This window comes from Coregonus lavaretus (genome assembly GCF_964263955.1).
Source record: "Coregonus lavaretus genome assembly, chromosome: 15".
NCBI lineage: Eukaryota > Metazoa > Chordata > Actinopteri > Salmoniformes > Salmonidae > Coregonus > Coregonus lavaretus.
Genome location: NC_140002.1, coordinates 21,129,150 through 21,148,600, shown reverse-complemented (window position 1 = coordinate 21,148,600; position 19,451 = coordinate 21,129,150). Strand labels below are relative to the sequence as shown.

The 19,451-nt window shown below is 43.5% G+C and overlaps 1 protein-coding gene across 1 annotated transcript; it reads left to right on the top strand.

Annotated features, from left to right (window-relative positions):
* Positions 1-1,532: 1,532 nt before the first annotated feature.
* kcnj6 (potassium inwardly rectifying channel subfamily J member 6) lies at positions 1,533-16,339 on the top strand (the record flags this gene model as incomplete). Its single annotated transcript, XM_084177554.1, has 2 exons — positions 1,533-2,455; positions 15,981-16,339. Exons 1-2 carry the CDS (start codon positions 1,552-1,554, stop codon positions 16,337-16,339), a joined length of 1,263 nt encoding a protein of 420 aa, XP_084033680.1. The 5' UTR covers positions 1,533-1,551.
* Positions 16,340-19,451: the final 3,112 nt, after the last annotated feature.

Sequence of the window (19,451 nt, the reverse complement as noted above, 5' to 3'; positions counted from 1 at the left end):
ACCTTCAATGCTGCAGACATTTTTTGGTACCCTTCCCCAGATCTGTGCCTCGACACAATCCTGTCTCGGAGCTCTACGGACAGTATACTAGACTATGGACCGGCTTGGTCACCAGCATACCATCATCAACAGCATAAGCTGGTATGTGTCCAAAACACAGCGAAGGCTGGTCACCAGTGTCCAAAACACAGCGAAGGCTGGTCACCAGCAAAACCAGCTAGACCATGCAGGTTAGACCAGCTTGACCAGCTAGACCATGCTGGTCAGACCAGCTTGACCAGCATCAGACCAGCACTGACCAGCATACAGTAGACTAGCATAAAACCAGCATGGACTATCTTGAAATGTATGCTGGTCTATGCTGTTTTTTTCAGAAGGGTGGAGTAAAGTGACTGCCCTATTATATGTCTCTATTGTCAACAAAACACTTGAGCTTAGAGACCTTTAATAAATACAGTACTTTGGAGATACATTTTCTTCCTGCGATGGCAGAATAAAGTAAGTGGAATTGAATAGATATCTCTTCAAAAGTATTGTGGAAAAGCAACAAATATTGCAAACAATTCCATCATCTAGAAATCCCAATTTAACCTCTCACTACCAGTCGAGACTAAATGATGTAGAAGGGCCGAAACCCCCCTTGGATTCTTGACCCAGCTGACTAAGTGGAATGGAGTAGCTTTAATTACAACATAGTGAGCATTTATTTTCTTCATGGAAGTTCTCTCAGAGACGGAATGGATTGTGACAGCTCTCTAATCTGATGGTATCCAGAAGCACACTGAGAGAAGAGATGTGGTCATGATTTAACTGGACAACCGTCCATCAGCCCTCAAAGGACCCCATGTGGAGAGAGTTAGTGTTGGTGGGGGGTTGAGCAGAAGCCTCACTATAACCTTATTCATCGCTCCTCTCAGCCCATGATGATCTAACCACTACCACCTCCATGGTTCTATTTTTAGCTGGTAAAAGATTCCATATAACACTCCGCCAACTTCTTAAAAGGTGAAGCACGACAGAAAATGTAGTAAATTGAACAGGCTCTTCAAAAGTACGTTGTCAGTATCCCCACCAGCTGTTACAACCGTGTTCAAAGCATGGGAAATTGCTTTGATAAATATCATGCAATTTGGAGAGTATAGAAAATAGCATTGGCGAGCCAGTATATTAACCTTTTGACCCTGACAGATTACTTTTCTTTACTTAAGGCTCCTCATGATTGAAATCTGTCTAAGATTGTCAGTGCAATAACAAATGAGTCAAATAGACATTCAATATATATTGTCTTGCACTGTATGAAGACTAGGAAGTTAGTATACAAGATTTTCAAAGAGAAATAGAAAGTCTGAATTTTATAAGATAAATCAAACTGTAGCAAGATCCTACCATCTGTCTACAGCATTTGGAGTGAGACATCGTGGGATCTGGGATGAAATACCATCTCAAGGTTTAAGGTTGTGCAGTTCAGTAGTTGTGCCTCTGTTTTACTTGCGCTTTTCTTTTGTTGTCTTCTCTCTCTCCCTATAGGCTTGACTCCTTCTAGAAGCCCCAATGGAGCAGGATGTGGAAAGTCCGGCAGTCACCACCCGAAAGCCCAAGCTACCCAAGCAGGCTCGCGAGGACCTGCCCAAGCAGCTGGTGGACCAGGTGCGGGCAAAGAGGAAGATCCAGAGGTATGTCCGTAAGGACGGCAAGTGTAATGTCCACCATGGCAACGTCCAGGAGACCTATCGCTACCTGACGGACATCTTCACCACACTGGTGGACCTCAAGTGGAGGTTCAACCTCTTCATCTTCGTCTTGGTATACACAGTGACGTGGCTCTTATTTGGCTTCGCGTGGTGGCTCATCGCCTATGTCCGTGGCGACCTGGAACACATAGGGGACAACCAGTGGACTCCCTGTGTCAATAATCTCAATGGGTTTGTCTCAGCCTTTCTCTTCTCCATAGAGACAGAGACCACCATAGGGTACGGCTATAGGGTTATAACAGACCAATGCCCAGAGGGGATCCTTCTGCTGTTGATTCAGTCGGTGCTGGGGTCCATAGTTAATGCCTTCATGGTGGGCTGCATGTTTGTCAAGATCTCGCAGCCCAAGAAGCGGGCGGAAACATTGGTGTTCTCCACCAACGCTGTCATCTCCGTAAGGGATGGCCGGCTGTGTCTGATGTTCAGGGTAGGGGACCTTCGGAATTCGCACATCGTGGAGGCCTCAATCAGGGCCAAGCTGATCAAGTCCAAGCAGACCAAGGAAGGGGAGTTCATACCCCTCAACCAGACAGACATGAATGTCGGTTATGACACAGGGGATGACAGGCTCTTCCTGGTGTCCCCGCTCATCATCTGCCATGAAATCAATCAGAACAGCCCCTTCTGGGAGATCTCCCAGGCCTACCTTGACAAAGAGGACCTGGAGATCGTGGTCATTCTGGAGGGCATGGTGGAGGCTACAGGTAAGCAGCATCAAACATATCAATTACAGGTTTAATTCATAAACCTTTCCTTCTATTTGTTTCCTAATTACAGATACCACTGAAATTCAAACTGAAACTTTAAACTGAAATGTTGCTGCATTTTAAAAATACATATTTAATTTGTGTGTGGGTGTTGTATTAACTATGACTATTCTAGTAATTATAGTAATTTCATACAGTAGCAAAGTCCATATGCTCATCATCCCGTTACATGTAACCTCTGATTTGCATTAGCAGTTAATGGTTTATGCAGAAGTGAGCAAGGATGTTTCATCTCTTATCATAATAATGCATTCATGTGTGCTTGTCTCCTCTCCTTGTCCTTTTTTACCTTATTTTCCACTGAGGTTTGAGAGGGAGTCATTGAAAGGAATGAGGGAAAACAGACGAGGCAATATAATTCAATTAATCTAGATTCAGCCCTTCTGTGCACCATGGTGTTGCCCCACAGCCTTTTGTTAGGTTATCAGCTGCACAATAGGCTTATTGTGGGGGAGATGCAAATAAGATCAGATTTCATTACCAATAGGAAAAGGCAGGTGCATCCCTGGTTGTGTAACCACATGGACCATTGTAAACACTGTCTGCAGACACTTTTGCCTGATTACACAAGCAGTAAAAAGGCAATAGTCTTCAGTATAGAATAGAACTATGAGGCACAGTGCAGCCAGGTATGCACACAGGTTACAGATAGCACACATGTATTTCCTTTAGCATTTATATGAAAACACACACATATTACACACATACTATTTAACACAAACTTACTCACGGTATCCACTGTGAGATGAATAAGACCTGTATGTTTTTCTTGCCTCAAATTGCTGTTTGTTGGTTAGTCTAGCTTTACTGCATTCGATTTGGCTTGACCTCAGTGCATCTCCATGTGTTACTGAAATCAAATGCACTGCCCTATCCAGAATTCCAGACAAATTACTTCCAGTCCAAATACCAGTTTTATTGTGCAGCTTGCTAGCAGACAATGCCATCCTGTTGTTGGGAGGAACACAAAAATAAATTATTTGAAGGTTATGTTTACCAGTCTCCTTGAATCTCACTCAGACAAAACAGAACCATCCGAGGAAACTTGGAAGCAAGACATGGTTGTCAGAATAAAGGGATAAACACAAACACGCATTTTCATAAATTATAACACTGTTTCAAAGAAGCTGCAGCAAGGTTTTTCTAAGACTGAGGGACTTTGTATTTTCAGAGGTGGCAGAAAAGCAGCTAAGTGACTTAGTGGGGTGAGAAGCAGGTCTCCACGCCTGGTTCGGCCTGTGAATTTTCATGTTGAGTTAGTGAGGTAACATTAATGTGAATGAGTCACTCTCTATCAGGCACAGATGACCTTCCACAGCACAGCTCCACCACAACATAGCACACCGGAACCTAACAGGGCAGCCCTAAAGAGGGATAGACATAACTGAATTTGGCAGCTCGTCAGAAGAAAAAGCACATTCACACGCCATACAGTACAACACCCTGCATTTATTGAACACTTAGGTCAGTTTAGAACCAGTTTTCAGGGATGCCATATACAGAAATATTGTGTTGGCATTTTGTTGGCAAAACATTTAAACAAGGGCTTGTCCATCATTCTTAAATGGAAGGAGTTTGGAACCACCAAGACTCTTCCTAGAGCTGGCCGCCTGGCCAAACTGAGCAATCGAGGGAGAAGGGCCTTGGTCAGGGAGGTGACCAAGAACAATGAGAAACAAGATTCTCTGGTCTGATGAAACCAAGATTGAACTCTTTGGGCTGAATGCCAATCGTCACGTCTGGAGGAAACTTGGCACCATCCCTATGGTGAAGCATGGTGGTGGCAGCATCATGCTCTGGGGATGTTTTTCAGCGGCACACACGTTACAAAATACAGGCCCTTGTTTAAATGTTTTGCCAAAAAAATGCCAACACAATATTTCTGTATATGGCATCCCTGAAAACTGGTTCTAAACTGACCTAAGTGTTCAATAAATGCAGGGTGTTGTACTGTATGGCGTGTGAATGTGCTTGTATGATTTGCACAAAGACAATTGAAATGAAAAGTATGGTTTGTTTGTTGCACGTTATCATGCAAAGCAGGAAGTGTGCTTGTGTGCTGCATTCTATTTTTCATCGCACAGGGTGCAGTGAGAGTTTGTCTGGCCTTGATCTGTAATGTGAGAAATAATTGTACTGTAGTTTCTGGGCTGATACTGTTATTTTATAAATAACAGAAGAAGAATCCTCAGAAAAAGGACATTTGATAATGGGAGCTTGAATGCATCCACTCATAACATGCCCATTAAAGGTTTGGTCAAAGAGTGAACTAGAAATTATCCCGCTATGAAACTGCTCTGAGAGATATCTGTCCCCCACTTCTTGACTCATCCTGTAGCTCTCTGGCTCTGTTCTGGAGGGCAGGCCAAACAAATAACTCTCTTTCCTCCATCTTTCAATTTCCTCCTTTTTTTCCCGTTGTGAACGATATCAGCTGATATATGTAAATGAGTCAAATAAGCTCAAATGAGCTCAAATTAGAGAAGCCTGCTGTTTTGAAAGGGGAAGCCTTTGCACCTATTGCTCTGCTCTTTTCCAGATTTAATTTTCTATTTGATTCAGCCAATATTGGTTTGGAGCATGTCAGCACTTTGATGATGTAGTGAAATAATATTTGATATATAGACTATATTATATACAGTGCCTTCGGAAAGTATTCAGACCTCTTCACTTTTTCCACATTTTGTTAAGTTACAGCCTCATTCTAAAATGGATTAAATAAAACAATTTCTTCAGCAATCTACACACAATACCGAATAATGACAAAGCGAAAAACAGGTTTGCACATTTATTAAATACAAGAAACAGAAATACCTTATTTACATAAGTATTCAGACCCTTTGCTATGAGACCAGAAATTGAGCTCAGGTGCATCCTGTTTCCATTAATCATCCTTGAGATGTTTCTACAACTTGATTGGAGTCCACCTGTGGTAAATTCAATTGATTGGACATGATTTGGAAAGGCACACACCTGTCTATATAAGGTCACACAGTTGACAATGCATGTCAGAGCGTAAACCAAGCCACGAGGTCGAAGGAATTGTCCGTAGAGCTCCGAGACAGGATTGTGTCCAGGCACAGATCTGGGGAAGGGTATCAAAAAATGTCTGCAGCATTGAAGGTCCCCAATAACACAGTGGCGTCCATCATTCTTAAATGGAAGGAGTTTGGAACCACCAAGACTCTTCCTAGAGCTGGCCGCCTGGCCAAACTGAGCAATCGAGGGAGAAGGGCCTTGGTCAGGGAGGTGACCAAGAACAATGAGAAACAAGATTCTCTGGTCTGATGAAACCAAGATTGAACTCTTTGGTCTGAATGCCAGTCTTCACGTCTGGAGGAAACTTGGCACCATCCCTATGGTGAAGCATGGTGGTGGCAGCATCATGCTCTGGGGATGTTTTTCAGCGGCAGGGACTGTGAGACTAGTCACGATTGAGGCAAAGATGAACGGAGCAAATTACAGAGAGATCCTTGATGAAAACCTGTTCCAGAGCACTCAGGACCTCAGACTGGGACGAAGGTTCACCTTCCAACAGGACAACAACCCTAAGCACACAGCCAAGACAACGCAGGAGTGGCTTCGGGACAAGTCTCTGAATGTCCTTGAGTGGCCCAGCCAGAGCCCGAACATGAACCCGATCAAACTTCTCTGGAGAGACCTGAAAATAGCTGTGCAGCGACGCTCCCCATCCAACCTGACAGAGCTTGAGAGGATCTGCAGGGAAGAATGGGAGAAACTCCCCAAATACAGGTGTGCCAAGTGTCATGACTCTCCCTGGGTGAGGATCAAAGGCCTCACATCAGCTTGGCAAATGTCCGACAACAACCAGAGAGGATGTGAAGGACCTGGGAGTGTGGTGCCAGGAAATTAACATCTCCCTCAATGTCGACAAAACAAAGGAGCTGATCGTGGACTTCAGGAAACAGCAGAGGGAGCACGCCCCTATCCACATCAATGGCGTACACATCACTGACGATCTGAAATGGTCCACCCACACAGGCGTAACTGTACCGCTTCAACCTCAGGAGGCTGAAGAAATTTGGCTTGGCAACTAAAACCCTCACAAACTTTTACAGATGCACAATTGAGAGCATCCTGTTGGGCTGAATCACCACCTGATGTGGCAATTGCACCGCCCGCAACCGCAGGGCTCTCCAGAGGGTGGTGCGGTCTGCCCAACGCATCACCGGGGGCAAACTACCTTCCCTCCAGGACACCTACAGCACCCGATGTCACAGGAAGGCCAAAAAGATCATCAGGGACAACAACTACCCAAGCCACTGCCTGTTCACCTTGCTTTCATCCAGAAGGCGAGGTCAGTACAGGTGCATCAAAGCTGGGACCGAGAGACTGAAAAACAGCTTCTATCTCAAGGCCATCAGACTGTTGAATAGCCATCACTAGGTGGCTTCCACCCGGTTACGTAACCCTGCACCTTAGAGGCTGCTGCCCCATGTACATAGACTTGAAATCATTGGCCACTTTAATAATGGAACACTAGTCACTCTAATTATGTTGACATATTTTTGCTTTACTCAACTCATACTGTATGTATATACTGTATTCTATTCTACTGTATTTTAGTCTATGTCACTCCGACTCATCCTAATATTTCTAATATTTATATATTCCTTAATTCCATTCTTTTACTTTTAGGTTGTGTGTATTGTTGTGAATTGTTAGATATACTGCACTGTTGGAGCTAGAAACACAAGCATTTCGCTACACCCGCAATAACATCTGCTAAACATGTGTATGTGACAAATAAAATGTGATTTGATTTGATAAGATTATGCCATTAATATGATCAAAGTCTATTAAAACTGGATATCTGACTCCATAAAGATGATTAATAGAGACTATAGTTCAGTTACAGGAATTGGCTATCAAGAACGTTCTGAGAATTGTCTATCAAAGGCAAATACACTGAACAAAAATATAAACACAACATGCAACAATTTCAAAGATTTTACTGAGTTATAGTTCATATAAGGAAATCAGTCAATTGGAAAATTCATTAGGCCCTAATCTATGGATTTCACATGAATGGGAATACAGATATGCATCTGTTGGTCACAGATACCTCTAAAAAAAGGTAGGGGCATGGATCAGAAAACCAGTCAGTATCTGTCGTACACGTCGATCCAGAGCATCCCAAACATGCTCAATGGGTGACCTGTCTGGTGAGTATGCAGGCCATGGAAGAACAGGGACATTTTCAGCTTCCAGGAATTGTGTACAGATCCTTGCAACATGGGGCCATGCATTATCATGCTGAAACATGAGATGATGGCGGCGGATGAATGCCACGACAATGGGCCTCAGGATCTCGTCACGGTATCTCTGTGCATTCAAATTGCCATCTATAAAATCCAATTGTGTTCGTTGTCTGTAGCTTATGCCTGCCCATACCATAACCCCACTGCCACCATTGGGCACTCTGTTCACAACGTTGACATCAGCAAACCGCTCACCCACAAGACGCCATACACACAGTGTGCCATCTGTCCGGTACAGTTGAAACCGGGATTCATCCATGAAGAGCACACTTCTCCAGTGTGTCAGTGGCCATCGAAGGTGAGCATTTTCCCAAGTCGGTTACGACGCCGAACTGCAGTCAGGTCAAGACCCTTGTGAGGATGACGAGCACGCAGATGAGCTTCCCTTAGACGGTTTCTGACAGTTTGTGCAGATATTCTTTGGTTGTGCAAACCCACAGTTTCATCAGCTGTCCGGGTGGCTGGTCTCAGACGATCCCGCAGGTGAAGAAGCCGGATGTGGAGGTCCTGGGCTGGTGTGGTTACACATGGTCTGCGTTTGTGAGGCTGGTTGGACCTACTGCCAAATTCCCTAAAACAACGTTGGAGGCAGCTTATGGTAGAGAAATTAACATTAAATTCTCTGGACATTCCTGCAGTCAGCATGCCAATTGCACGCTCCCTCAAAACTTGAGACATCTGTGGCATTGTGTAGTGTGACAAAACTGCACATTTTAGAGGGGCCTTTTATTGTCCCCAGCACAAGGTGCACCTGTATAATGATCATGCTATTTAATCAGCTTCTTGATATGCCACACCTGTCAGGTGAATGGATTATCTTGGCAAAGGGGCAATGCTCTTAAACAGGAATGTAAACAAAAATATTTGCATACAGTGTTGAGATTCACTCTGAACGAATACAAGTTACCACAGAGATCATTCATCCATATAGATAGCATCAGAGTTCTCCTCAGGGGACAAGTTTCAGATAGATTCCAAACATGGATGCAATAGCATCACTAGCACACATTGAAATAGTCAGTCCGCTGGATGCTGTAAGAGAGAGAGAGGCATTTTGGCTTCTTGACGTGGTGAAGGGCTGACTGGCCCTTGAGTATTTTCCTTGTGTTTCTGGGCCATTTGCCATGCAGACTCAGAGGTGACAGAGAGCACATAAGTTAGGGCCGAGCCTTCAATGATAAAAGGCCAATAAAATACTAATGTAATTGTGTGGGTTGTAAAATGTGTATTATCTTCTCTCTTAAAAAAAAAAGTTTTACAATTAATATTTTCCGCCTCTCTCATGCCTGCGGGCATTTACAACTGTCACGTCTCCTCCCATTGCTCCCCTCCGGCGCTCTGATTCGCCGGTCTACTGAGCCACCGGTCTGAGCGCACCACCTCGGCAACACCGGAATGGCAACCCAACGCACCCTAATCACCTCCAGCGCACCTGCACCTCATCTCATCACTACCCCTATTTAGCCCTGGACTGTTCTGTAGGATGTTGTGTATGATTTGCTTCGTGTCATGTACTCTATCTTTGTTAATTCTCTTTGTCATTGTTTGAGTAAACCTTGAACTTGTTAATTCCTGCGTCTGTGTCCGTTGACTGATTGGGTCTGGTGTTATCATCTAGATCCCAATATACTGCTGTTCATTGTTTCTGAACTGTTTAAAATGTCCAAGAGAGGAAGGCTTTGCTGGCTGGCTGACTTTGGAGGGGCAGTCAGCAAGCCCTAACACATCCCAGCTGATTTTGCTCTCTTATTTTTGGTACCAAGCATACCACATCTCTGGCATACCCCTAGGGTAAAGAGAAAGATATAAAGATCAAATAAAGTGAGATTTGGTGTCAGAATTAACCAGTCAGATATTTTAAGCTTTGTGGCTTTCACTGAAAAGGTATACGTAGCTGCAGCACAGGCAGTGGAAGGAAATCAGATGGTACGCCTGGCAGACATCAAGTGCTAAATCTGACAGGAGCCAGTGATGACACTGTTTGATGAAGTGGCGGTTAAGCAATTTTTGAGTGGGTTCAATGAACATACATCTGTTACAGTCTGTTTCACTGAGAGATTACCACAGCAAGGAACATTGGCTGCATAATCTATGTTCATTCCTAACATAATGATAGATTATAGCAGTGAACAATACAATGGAAGCAACTAAATCAATTGGCTATTGGTCCTCAGAGTAGCGGCCTGATAGCTTTTATGGCATATTGAAGTAGCCGTGAACATTATTATTTCGTTGCTCTCCTTCTCAGCAAACATGGAAAGCACATGTACCACCACAAGCACTGCATTATAGCAATATCAGACAGGTTATTCTGATAGGTTGGTTGATGTTTCTGGTTTGATTTTGTTGTACATATGTTAAAGATAGTTAGAATGGGATTGTGTGGCTTCAGTGTCTCAGAGGCCATTTGGTCAAACAGTCAACTGTTCCGTTCAAACAGTCACATTAGTCTTCGTTCAGTGGATGGAGGGATGAGGTTGAAATAAAGAGTGTAGAGATGCAATAAAGAAGCAGGCTTCTGGTTTGCTGCATTTGGCCCTTTTCGCTTCACTCAAATCAATACCAGTGGTAACTATCCCAGATTCACTATACCTCAGGTACCTCAGTTAGACATGCAGACAAGGATAATTCTCCATCTTGTTGTTGGAACATAAATAAAAGTTCACCCTCCTCCCTCCTTCTGCTTCTATCTCTCTCTCTAAGCGACCATACAATCATTGGCGATGGTTTGTAAGGTTGCCATGGCAACTGCAGTTACTGTGTGCATGTGTGTCTATGTGTGTGTGTGTGTGTGTGTGTGTAAGACAGACAGAGAGAGAGAGGGTGAAGCTTGACTCTCTGTGAGCATACGAAGTGAGCAAGCAGGAAGCCCACTGTGGTTATGTAAGCAGCATTATCTAAACAGCAGGCCACACCAGCCAATAGCTATCTGATTATTATTAGCTATTATGTTCCACCAATTCTGCTCGTGGGTAGTTGCTTTAATTTAGGCGAGGACTCTGTTCTTGCAGAGGGAGATTTATTGTACTTAGGTGCACAAGTTCTATTTTGATTGTTTTTAATATGGCCAATACTTTTGATATGGTGTTGCCATGTGGTACATGTTTGTCTCAAATTCTGTGACTGAATATACAGTCAGGTCCATAATTATTGGCACCCTTGATAAAGATGAGCAAAAAAGACTGTATAAAATAGATAATACAAACACTGAGCTATATTGTATGCAACAACAAAAAAAGGGGAAATTATATTATTTTATACTAATACAATTGTTCAAAGTAAGAGATTTTGTTTAAAAAGTAATTCAAAAGATAGGGGTCAAAATTATTGGCACGCCTGTTTTCAATACTCTAGCACCCTCCTCTTGCGAGGGTAACGACACTGAGCCTTTTTCTACAATATTTTATGACATTGGATAATATGTTGGGAGGGATCTTAGACCATTCCTTCATACAGAATCTTTCCAGATCCTTGATATCCTTTATCTGCCCTCTTCAATTCAAACCACAAGTTTTCAAAGGGGTTCAAGTCCGAAGACTGAGATGACCATTGCAAAATGTTGATTTTGTGGTCAATTAACAATTTATTTGTGGATTTTGATTAGTGCTTGGGGTTATTGTCTTGCTGGAAAATTCACTTGCGGCCAAGTGTCAGCTTCCTGGCAGAGGCAACCAGGTTTTTGGCTAAAATGTCCTGGTACTTGGTAAAGTTCATGATGCCATTGACTCTAACTAGGGCCCCAGGACCAGTGGAAGCAAAATAGCCCATAAGATCAAAGACCCACCACCATATTTTACCATAGCTATGAGGTACTTTTCTGCATATGCTTCTGTTTTAAAATGCCAAATCCCCCAGGTGTCGCGGGCAGAGGGCAGAGGGGGGCACACTTTGTTTCATTGGATAATGACTGTTTGTGAGGGGACAGGCTGCATGTGTAATTGTCCCGTTTGTAGTCTCTGATTAGCACCATTGTGAGTAAAGTATATGAGGAGCCGGAGATGGAGAGAGGGAGACGCCAACTGAGTGGATGATGGCCTACCACATACAGTGTATCTAATCTAACCCTAACATTGTCAGGAAAAGAGAGAGGAATGGAGGGGGACGGCAGGGGTTTTAGGTGTTGACTGACTGCCATTACTACTCCCTGGCATCACAGTGTCCCCCTCTGCCTCAACACCTTGGTGGTTTGAGTGGACAGGGCGCCAGTCTTTCTAATCTCTACATGTTGAGCTAACTACAGGGGTCAGGCAGAGGGCAGTCTGCGAGTAGCTGATATTGTCTACATGCAAGTCAGATTTACCAACATAGACAGGTGCAACCACAGATGACCTTTGAAACCATCAATTCACTCCCTCCCCCCTTAATTCGAAGGTTCTACTATACTTCTACACTTTGTAAAAACAGGTGAGACGTGAACTTTGTGAGGCCAGACTCAATGTTGAATACTTTTTCCAGTGTACAGTGCACTGTGTGTTATTGTGGCAGTGGCCTGTATAGCATGCTCAACTGAAGTCATTGTAGATGGATAGTGGGAGCGGTGCCTTGTCATCCAGCCCGGGGCATGTACAGACCGGAGCAGCAGTGGCGTGAAGGAGAATGTTTCGGGTGAGAGGGGAGGGTTCGCAAGGTTGTGGAGGGCATGATGAGAAGCAGGAACAGCTTGTGGCCATTTTCACAGCTGACCTGTTCTGTGTTATGAGGGCTGTGAATGTACAGTATGCAACACAAACACATACACACGTATCCACACACGAGGAGACTGTGTGGTCATAGGCTATATGTCCGCCAGACATTTATGTTCCAGGTTTATTTTACGCACGTGCGCACGCATGCACACACACACACACACACACACACACACACACACACACACACACACACACACACACACACACACACACACACACAGAGAGAGAGAACAGCACATGGTGTTTCTGGGAATAACATTCGCCATATGGAAGCAGGCCAACTAGTTATGCGATGCAATGAACCCGACAGTGTTAGGTATGAGGAAGAAGAAGAGTTTGCTCCTCAGATGTGAGTCAGGACTTTAGAAGGGTGATTTCTCTTTCTACTCTCTCCCTCTGCATCACTAATGTCCTTATTCATTGTCATTGCCACAGTCCAAGTGGAAGTTAGTGTTCATTCAGGATAGGGTTTGAAGATAACCCCACAGCCAGGCTCCATACTAAGCATCAGTAGTAAGTTGGGTGGCTTTCCAGTTATAAAAGTCCTCTCTGACTTAACGGACAGACCCTTCTCCCTCTTACTGCCACCTTGCAGTGACTTACTGTAATTTATGGGGGGATTTAAAGTGGCTGCAGTCTGCTCATGATTGATAACAGATGCAGTCTGAAACAGCTAGCTCAAAGACTCTCAGCCTCACAGATCTACCTGTGACTGAGTTGCCTGAATGAGACAGTGTCAGTGTATAAATCTACCATTGCATCCAAGAAGGAAATCCGGCTGCATTTTCAATAGATACAGTACATACATTTTAATAGCATGTTGTGGTATGGATTAATGCTTTATTCAGTTTGTCTTCACTATCTGTCACCACTGTTAGAGATGTGCTGTCATCCATTCGACAGTATATCTCTCGTTGGGAAGCTGAGCAGAGGTCCAAGAGACTGGGTTGCTGTAAAAATTAATTGTTCATGTTTCAGTTGTATTTTTGTACACACATGATTGCCCGCTTGACAACGTACGAACCAGCTGAGCTATAGAAAAGGATCCAATTCGATAGCACTATTGGCAACGTTTTAAGCTAGCTGTGGAGTGAGTTTACGTCACGTTCTTATCTCCGTTACACACGCACATGCGCCCACAAGCACAGACACACACAGACGCACACACACACACTGTGCAAGCGGCCCTGGTGCTGGGGCTCAGCTAGGACTGTGTGGGTGTCTGCCTGCCTTTCTCTCCATTTACTTTTGGGCTGTTGCTGTTTGTTTAAATTCCTGCGTTTGAGCACGTTAGTGTTTTTCTCCTGTGTCTTGCTCAAGGGCCTCTCGGCTGTGAGAGAGTAATCAGCCACTGAGGTACCTATCGACTGCACTGAGCCCCCTTTAATGATGTCTCAGGCCCCCATTCAAGGCTTCACATCCTCGGTAGCCCACTCCCCTGCCTGGTTTAGTTCAGGTTGTGTAAAGACACTGGGCCAGTGATTGGTACAGTGTCAGGATCAGGAGGGGGCTTGCTGAAGGAGTAATTGCTGGGTCTGAGTAACACCTACAACAAATTGCTGTACTCCACTCAATTTGTCTCCATCTTGGGCGGCTGGGCATTCCCAACCAGTTTATATGTATGTGATTCCACCCCTTGCATGTCTTCATTGAAGACATTATTAAACTGTTGTAGCCAGTGAAATGCGTATGTTGCACTTTGTCGAATTTAATTAGAAGAAAGGCTCTGGCCACTTTTGTCGTTTAGGGTACATGACAGGAAACAACAGTTTGTAATGGTTTCCAAGCAGGATAATTATATAACTTATTTTACATTTTCTGTAAATTCTCTACAATTTCTGTAAACACTCTCTTTTTGGCTGTGTCGTAGTTTGAGAGACCTGTGTGTTAGACCTCAAAGCAGCAGGTTTTGTTCAGCATCCATGCTTAGACATAGTTGCTGGAACCCTTAAGTACAGTACGCCATATTGTTTCTGCAGCGCACCAGCTGCTCGTTGGTGCTGCACATTTTCAGGATCATCTGCCAAATTAAACTGCAGTATGAGATGTACCAGCCCTCCCTCCCCCACCATGATACAGACACAAACACACTCTTGATATAGTCCTTTATACCGTCTCTTCGCTTTACTCAATATTCTGTTGATTGCTGCGCTCCAGAGCACCAATTATTCTTGAATCGCATGTTCATTACGAATCCCCCGTTGACCTCCCTCCACTTTTGATGCTATAATCTCAATAATTGTGCCATTCCGATGCCCTGCAGCATTAAACGTGTCAAAGGGGCTGGTTAGCCATGACAACTGTCTAAATTGGGACATTGCTTGTCATTCAGTGTCTGTTTAACTGTTTCTTATTAAGATGTCTTATGAAACCTGCCGGATAGGAAAAAAAACCTAGGTCAAACAAGGCCACTCATCACTAAGTTATTAGAGGGCTAATCTATTAATTATTACTGTTTCAAGTTTTTCGTCTAATGTTTCAGAAGTTCCCCTCGTTATCTTTTCCTGTAAAATGGGGAAAATATTTTAAATGGCCAAAAATGTTCTCTAATGAGGCAAGGAATTCAGACACTTTCTAGAGTAATTATTAACACATCATTATATTTGACCCAATAAATTATGAATTGAAGTAGTAGCCTGTTTTCCTTGAGAAATATAATAAATGATGGCTTCACTTAGCCTACACACAGAGCCTAGCAGCACCATTCATTCTAATGAGTGACAATCAAATCTGGTCAAAGTGCTTTGGTTTGGTTTTGTGATTGGGAAAGATGACATACTGTAGCCTTGCAAATGCTCAGTAGTCAACAGTAAGACCTAAATCATGTTATTGTAATTCAGATCATGTTGGGGAATTTCAAATGAGCTGGCTTATCAACTTCCGAATGCAAAAATGAAAGTGATGTTTTACCCACCACATGCACCTAGTAAATAATAAGTACTTGGAAAGCTGCCACACTTGTATTCCACTTGTATGTCTTCTGAACATACATGAGCAACGTAAGCTTTAACGAGCCAGCCGTACCACTATCCACAGCACTTAGACTTAGAGTGCAGCCTTGCACGTGAATTATGAGGATATAAATGCTTACTGTATGTCTCTTGGGTACATTTACAGTGTACTGCTGCATCAAAGGTCAAATCAGAGTCTGGTTAGTGGCTATGTTCATAATTAAGAGTTATTAATAGTCTGTACAGCATGTTCAATACATCAACCCTTCCTGAGTGTTGCGTGGACTGGATAGGTCTGGATATATTAATGAGTGCTCAGTTTTGAGTGTCCAACTGTATCGGCAAGCTGATTGCTAACACTTAACAATGTTTAATGACATGATAACATGATACAACATTATTGCTCATAAAGTGCTTGTATACCTGTGTGTGTCATTATCTTGTAATGACGCTGACATTGAATGAGTCATATCCACAACTAGACAGTGTTTTTGTCCATCTCTAGAGGAGGCTAAGTGCCGTCTGCTCTCTGTTCCCACAGGGATGACATGCCAGGCCAGGAGCTCGTACGTGACCAGCGAGATCAAGTGGGGCTACCGCTTCATGCCCGTGCTCACCCTGGAGGATGGCTTCTATGAGGTGGACTACAACAGCTTCCACGACATCCATGAGACCAACACGCCCAGCTGCAGTGCCAGAGAGCTGGCCGAGATGAATTGCCACGCCCGCCTGCCCCTTACCTGGTCCGTGGCCAGCAAGCTCAGCCAGCAGGGGGTGCTGGAGTCTGAAGGCCGCGAGAAGAAGAGTACTACTACCCTGGTAACCCAGGAGGAGGGGCTGGAGGAGCAGACAGAGAGGAATGGTGACATTGCTAACATAGAGAGTGAGTCCAAAGTGTAAAGGGGAGCGAGAGAACTTAGGGCCAGGGGGGCTGCATGGCGTACTGTGGCATCTCTTCTCATGGCTGGCTGACCAGGTGAGCTGGTCCCAGGTCAGGTCAGAGGTCAGGGGTCAGGGCCAGGGCAGAAAAGGGGGAACCCTGAGTACAAGGACGGTCTAGTCCGAGGAGCTCTGCAACAACGACAGTTTTGGCCCTCATCGGGTCATTTGCCCCCCAAAGATAGCTGGTAAACGACAATGGCTGGACTGGAAATCTCTGCGGGCAATTGCATGTTTTGAAAAAAAATAATCTTCAAGATACAAATTCCTATTATTATTATTTTTTTAAATAATAAAACCTATTTAAGATTAAAACCTATATAAAAGTATATATTCTAGGGCATTTGTATTTTTTGTATGTAATATTTGTTTTGTTGCTGAAGTGTGAATATTTGACAGGAAGATGTTTGATACTGATTCATTTAGACCAGGTCTGTACATATGCTATGCCTTATGTACGAAACTTTCTTTACATTAGGGGTTTTCAGAAATATATAAGCATGTACAAAAACTGTAGTTAATTTATTCTATATTGTGTACATAAGAGAATAATGTTGATTGTAATAGGCCAGACAAAATAACTCTTAACAATTCTGTATGCAAGCCCTATAGACTATTAGACCAACGGCATCCTCACATCCTTGCCCACTTGGCAGGCATGTGTTAGACCCTGACTGTGCATGTCCACTAAACATACCACCAAGAGGTAGTGGGAACTGTCGCCCATGACCTAGAGTCCAAGTCTCCCCTCCTTGAATACTTGTTTGTGCCTGTAGGATAGGCTTGATGCAATGCCCTTTAAGTTGGGAATGGAAGCTGAAGGGAGTTGAATTAAGTTGACATCTATGTGACCGTTTTCTCTCCATTTGTTTTGGCCGTATTTGGTAGCATTGCCTTTAAATTGTTTAACTTGGGTCAAACGTTTCGGGTAGCCTTCCACAAGCTTCCCACAATAAGTTGGGTGAATTTTGGCCCATTCCTCCTGACAGAGCTAGTGTAACTGAGTCAGGTTCTATAGGCCTCCTTGCTTGCACATGCTTTTTCAGTTCTGCCCACACATTTTCTATAGGATTGAGGTCAGGGCTTTGTGATGGCCACTCCAATACCTTGACTTTGTTGTCCTTAAGCCATTTTGCCACAACTTTGGAAGTATGCTTGGGGCCATTGTCCATTTGGAAGACCCATTTGCGACCAAGCTTTAACTTCCTGACTGATGTCTTGAGATGTTGCTTCAATATATCCACCACATTTACCTTCCTCATGATGCTATCTATTTTGTGAAGTGCACCAGTCCCTCCTGCAGCAAAGCACCCCCACAGCATGATGCTGCCACCCCCGTGCTTCACGGTTGGGATGGTGTTCTTCGGCTTGCAAGCACCCCCTTTTTCCTCCAAACATAACGATGGTCATTATGGTTTCATCAGACCAGAGGACATTTCTCCAAAAAGTACGATCTTTGTCCCCATGTGCAGTTGCAAACCGTAGTCTGGCTTTTTTATGGCGGTTTTGGAGCAGAGGCTTCTTCCTTGCTGAACGGCCTTTCAGGTTATGTCGATATAGGACTTGTTTTACTGTGGATATAGATACTTTTGTACCTGTTTCCTCCAGCATCTTCACAAGGTCCTTTGCTGTTGTTCTGGGATTGATTTGCACTTTTCACACCAAAGTACGTTCATCTCTAGGAGACAGAATGCGTCTCCTTCCTGAGTGGTATGACGGCTGCGTGGTCCCATGGTGTTTATACTTGCATACTATTGTTTGTACAGATGAACGTGGTACCTTCAGGCATTTGGAAATTGCTCCCAAGGATGAACCAGACTTGTGGAGGTCTACACTTTTTTTTCTGAGGTCTTGGCTGATTTCTTTTGATTTTCCCATGATGTCAAGAAAAGAGGCACTGAGTTTGAAGGTAGGCCTTGAAATACATCCACAGATACACCTCCAATTGACTCAAATTATGTCAATTAGCCTATCAGAAGCTTCTAAAGCCATGACTTCATTTTCTGGAATTTTCCAAATTGTTTAAAGGCACAGTCAACTTAGTGTATGTAAACATCTGACCCACTGGAATTGTGATACAGTGAATTATAAGTGAAATAATCTGTCTGTAAACAATTGTTGGAAAAATTACTTGTGTCATGCACAAAGTAGATGTCCTAACCGACTTGCCAAAACTATAGTTATAGAAATGTGTGGAGTTGTTGAAAAACAAGTTTTAATAACTCCAACCTAAGTTTATGTAAACTTCCGACTTCAACTGTAGGTCTTGGAGGGGAGAGGGGCGGTCTCTATGGACACAGGCAGATGGACAATGCTTTCAATAAGGCTCCTATAGTCGCTGACGAACATGCTCACTTTTCTAATATGAAGGACAGGCTTCAATCTTTCAATTTGTCTCTGGGGTGAATCCCACTGTTGTGTCTGGCCCATAGATGAAAGCACACTGGGACTATGTAAAGAAACCATTTGAGGGGAGGTTGGGGAACAGCATCAAGGCCTACTCCGACACCTTTAACAAAGTGCAGAACGAGGCTGTTCTTTTTCTTCTTTTCACATATTTTGCCCACTCTACTTTTCTAAAAGCAATTTATTTGTGTTTCTGGCAAAATGTTTGATTTGAAATAAAACAGTGTAAAATGACCTAACAATGTTATCACTTTACAACAGGGTTCTAGTGCTTGTGCTGAATAGCTTTATACACTGCTCAGACATCTACAGTGTGACATTCCTTTGCTGCAGAACGTTTTAGCTCTGCTTGTCACTGATAGCACACTTGTATGACTTTGGGCTCTATGTGTCAATGAAGAACATTTGGGAAACACTTTACATTAAGTTGCCCTTATATGATGCAGTTAGTCTATAGCTATTTCAATTGTTTTTAATTGTGATCCATATTTGTTACAGGTGTAGTTACTGTGTAGTTATTGGTAATTACTTTGATGTTATAAAAAGGGTAGATATTTCAGCTATGTGGTATTTAAGCAGCTTAATGTAAAGTGTTCAACATGCAGGCATCAACATGCAGTTAATCTGACTTCTTTCCATCTCTGAACAAAGGCTGAACTAAACAGAC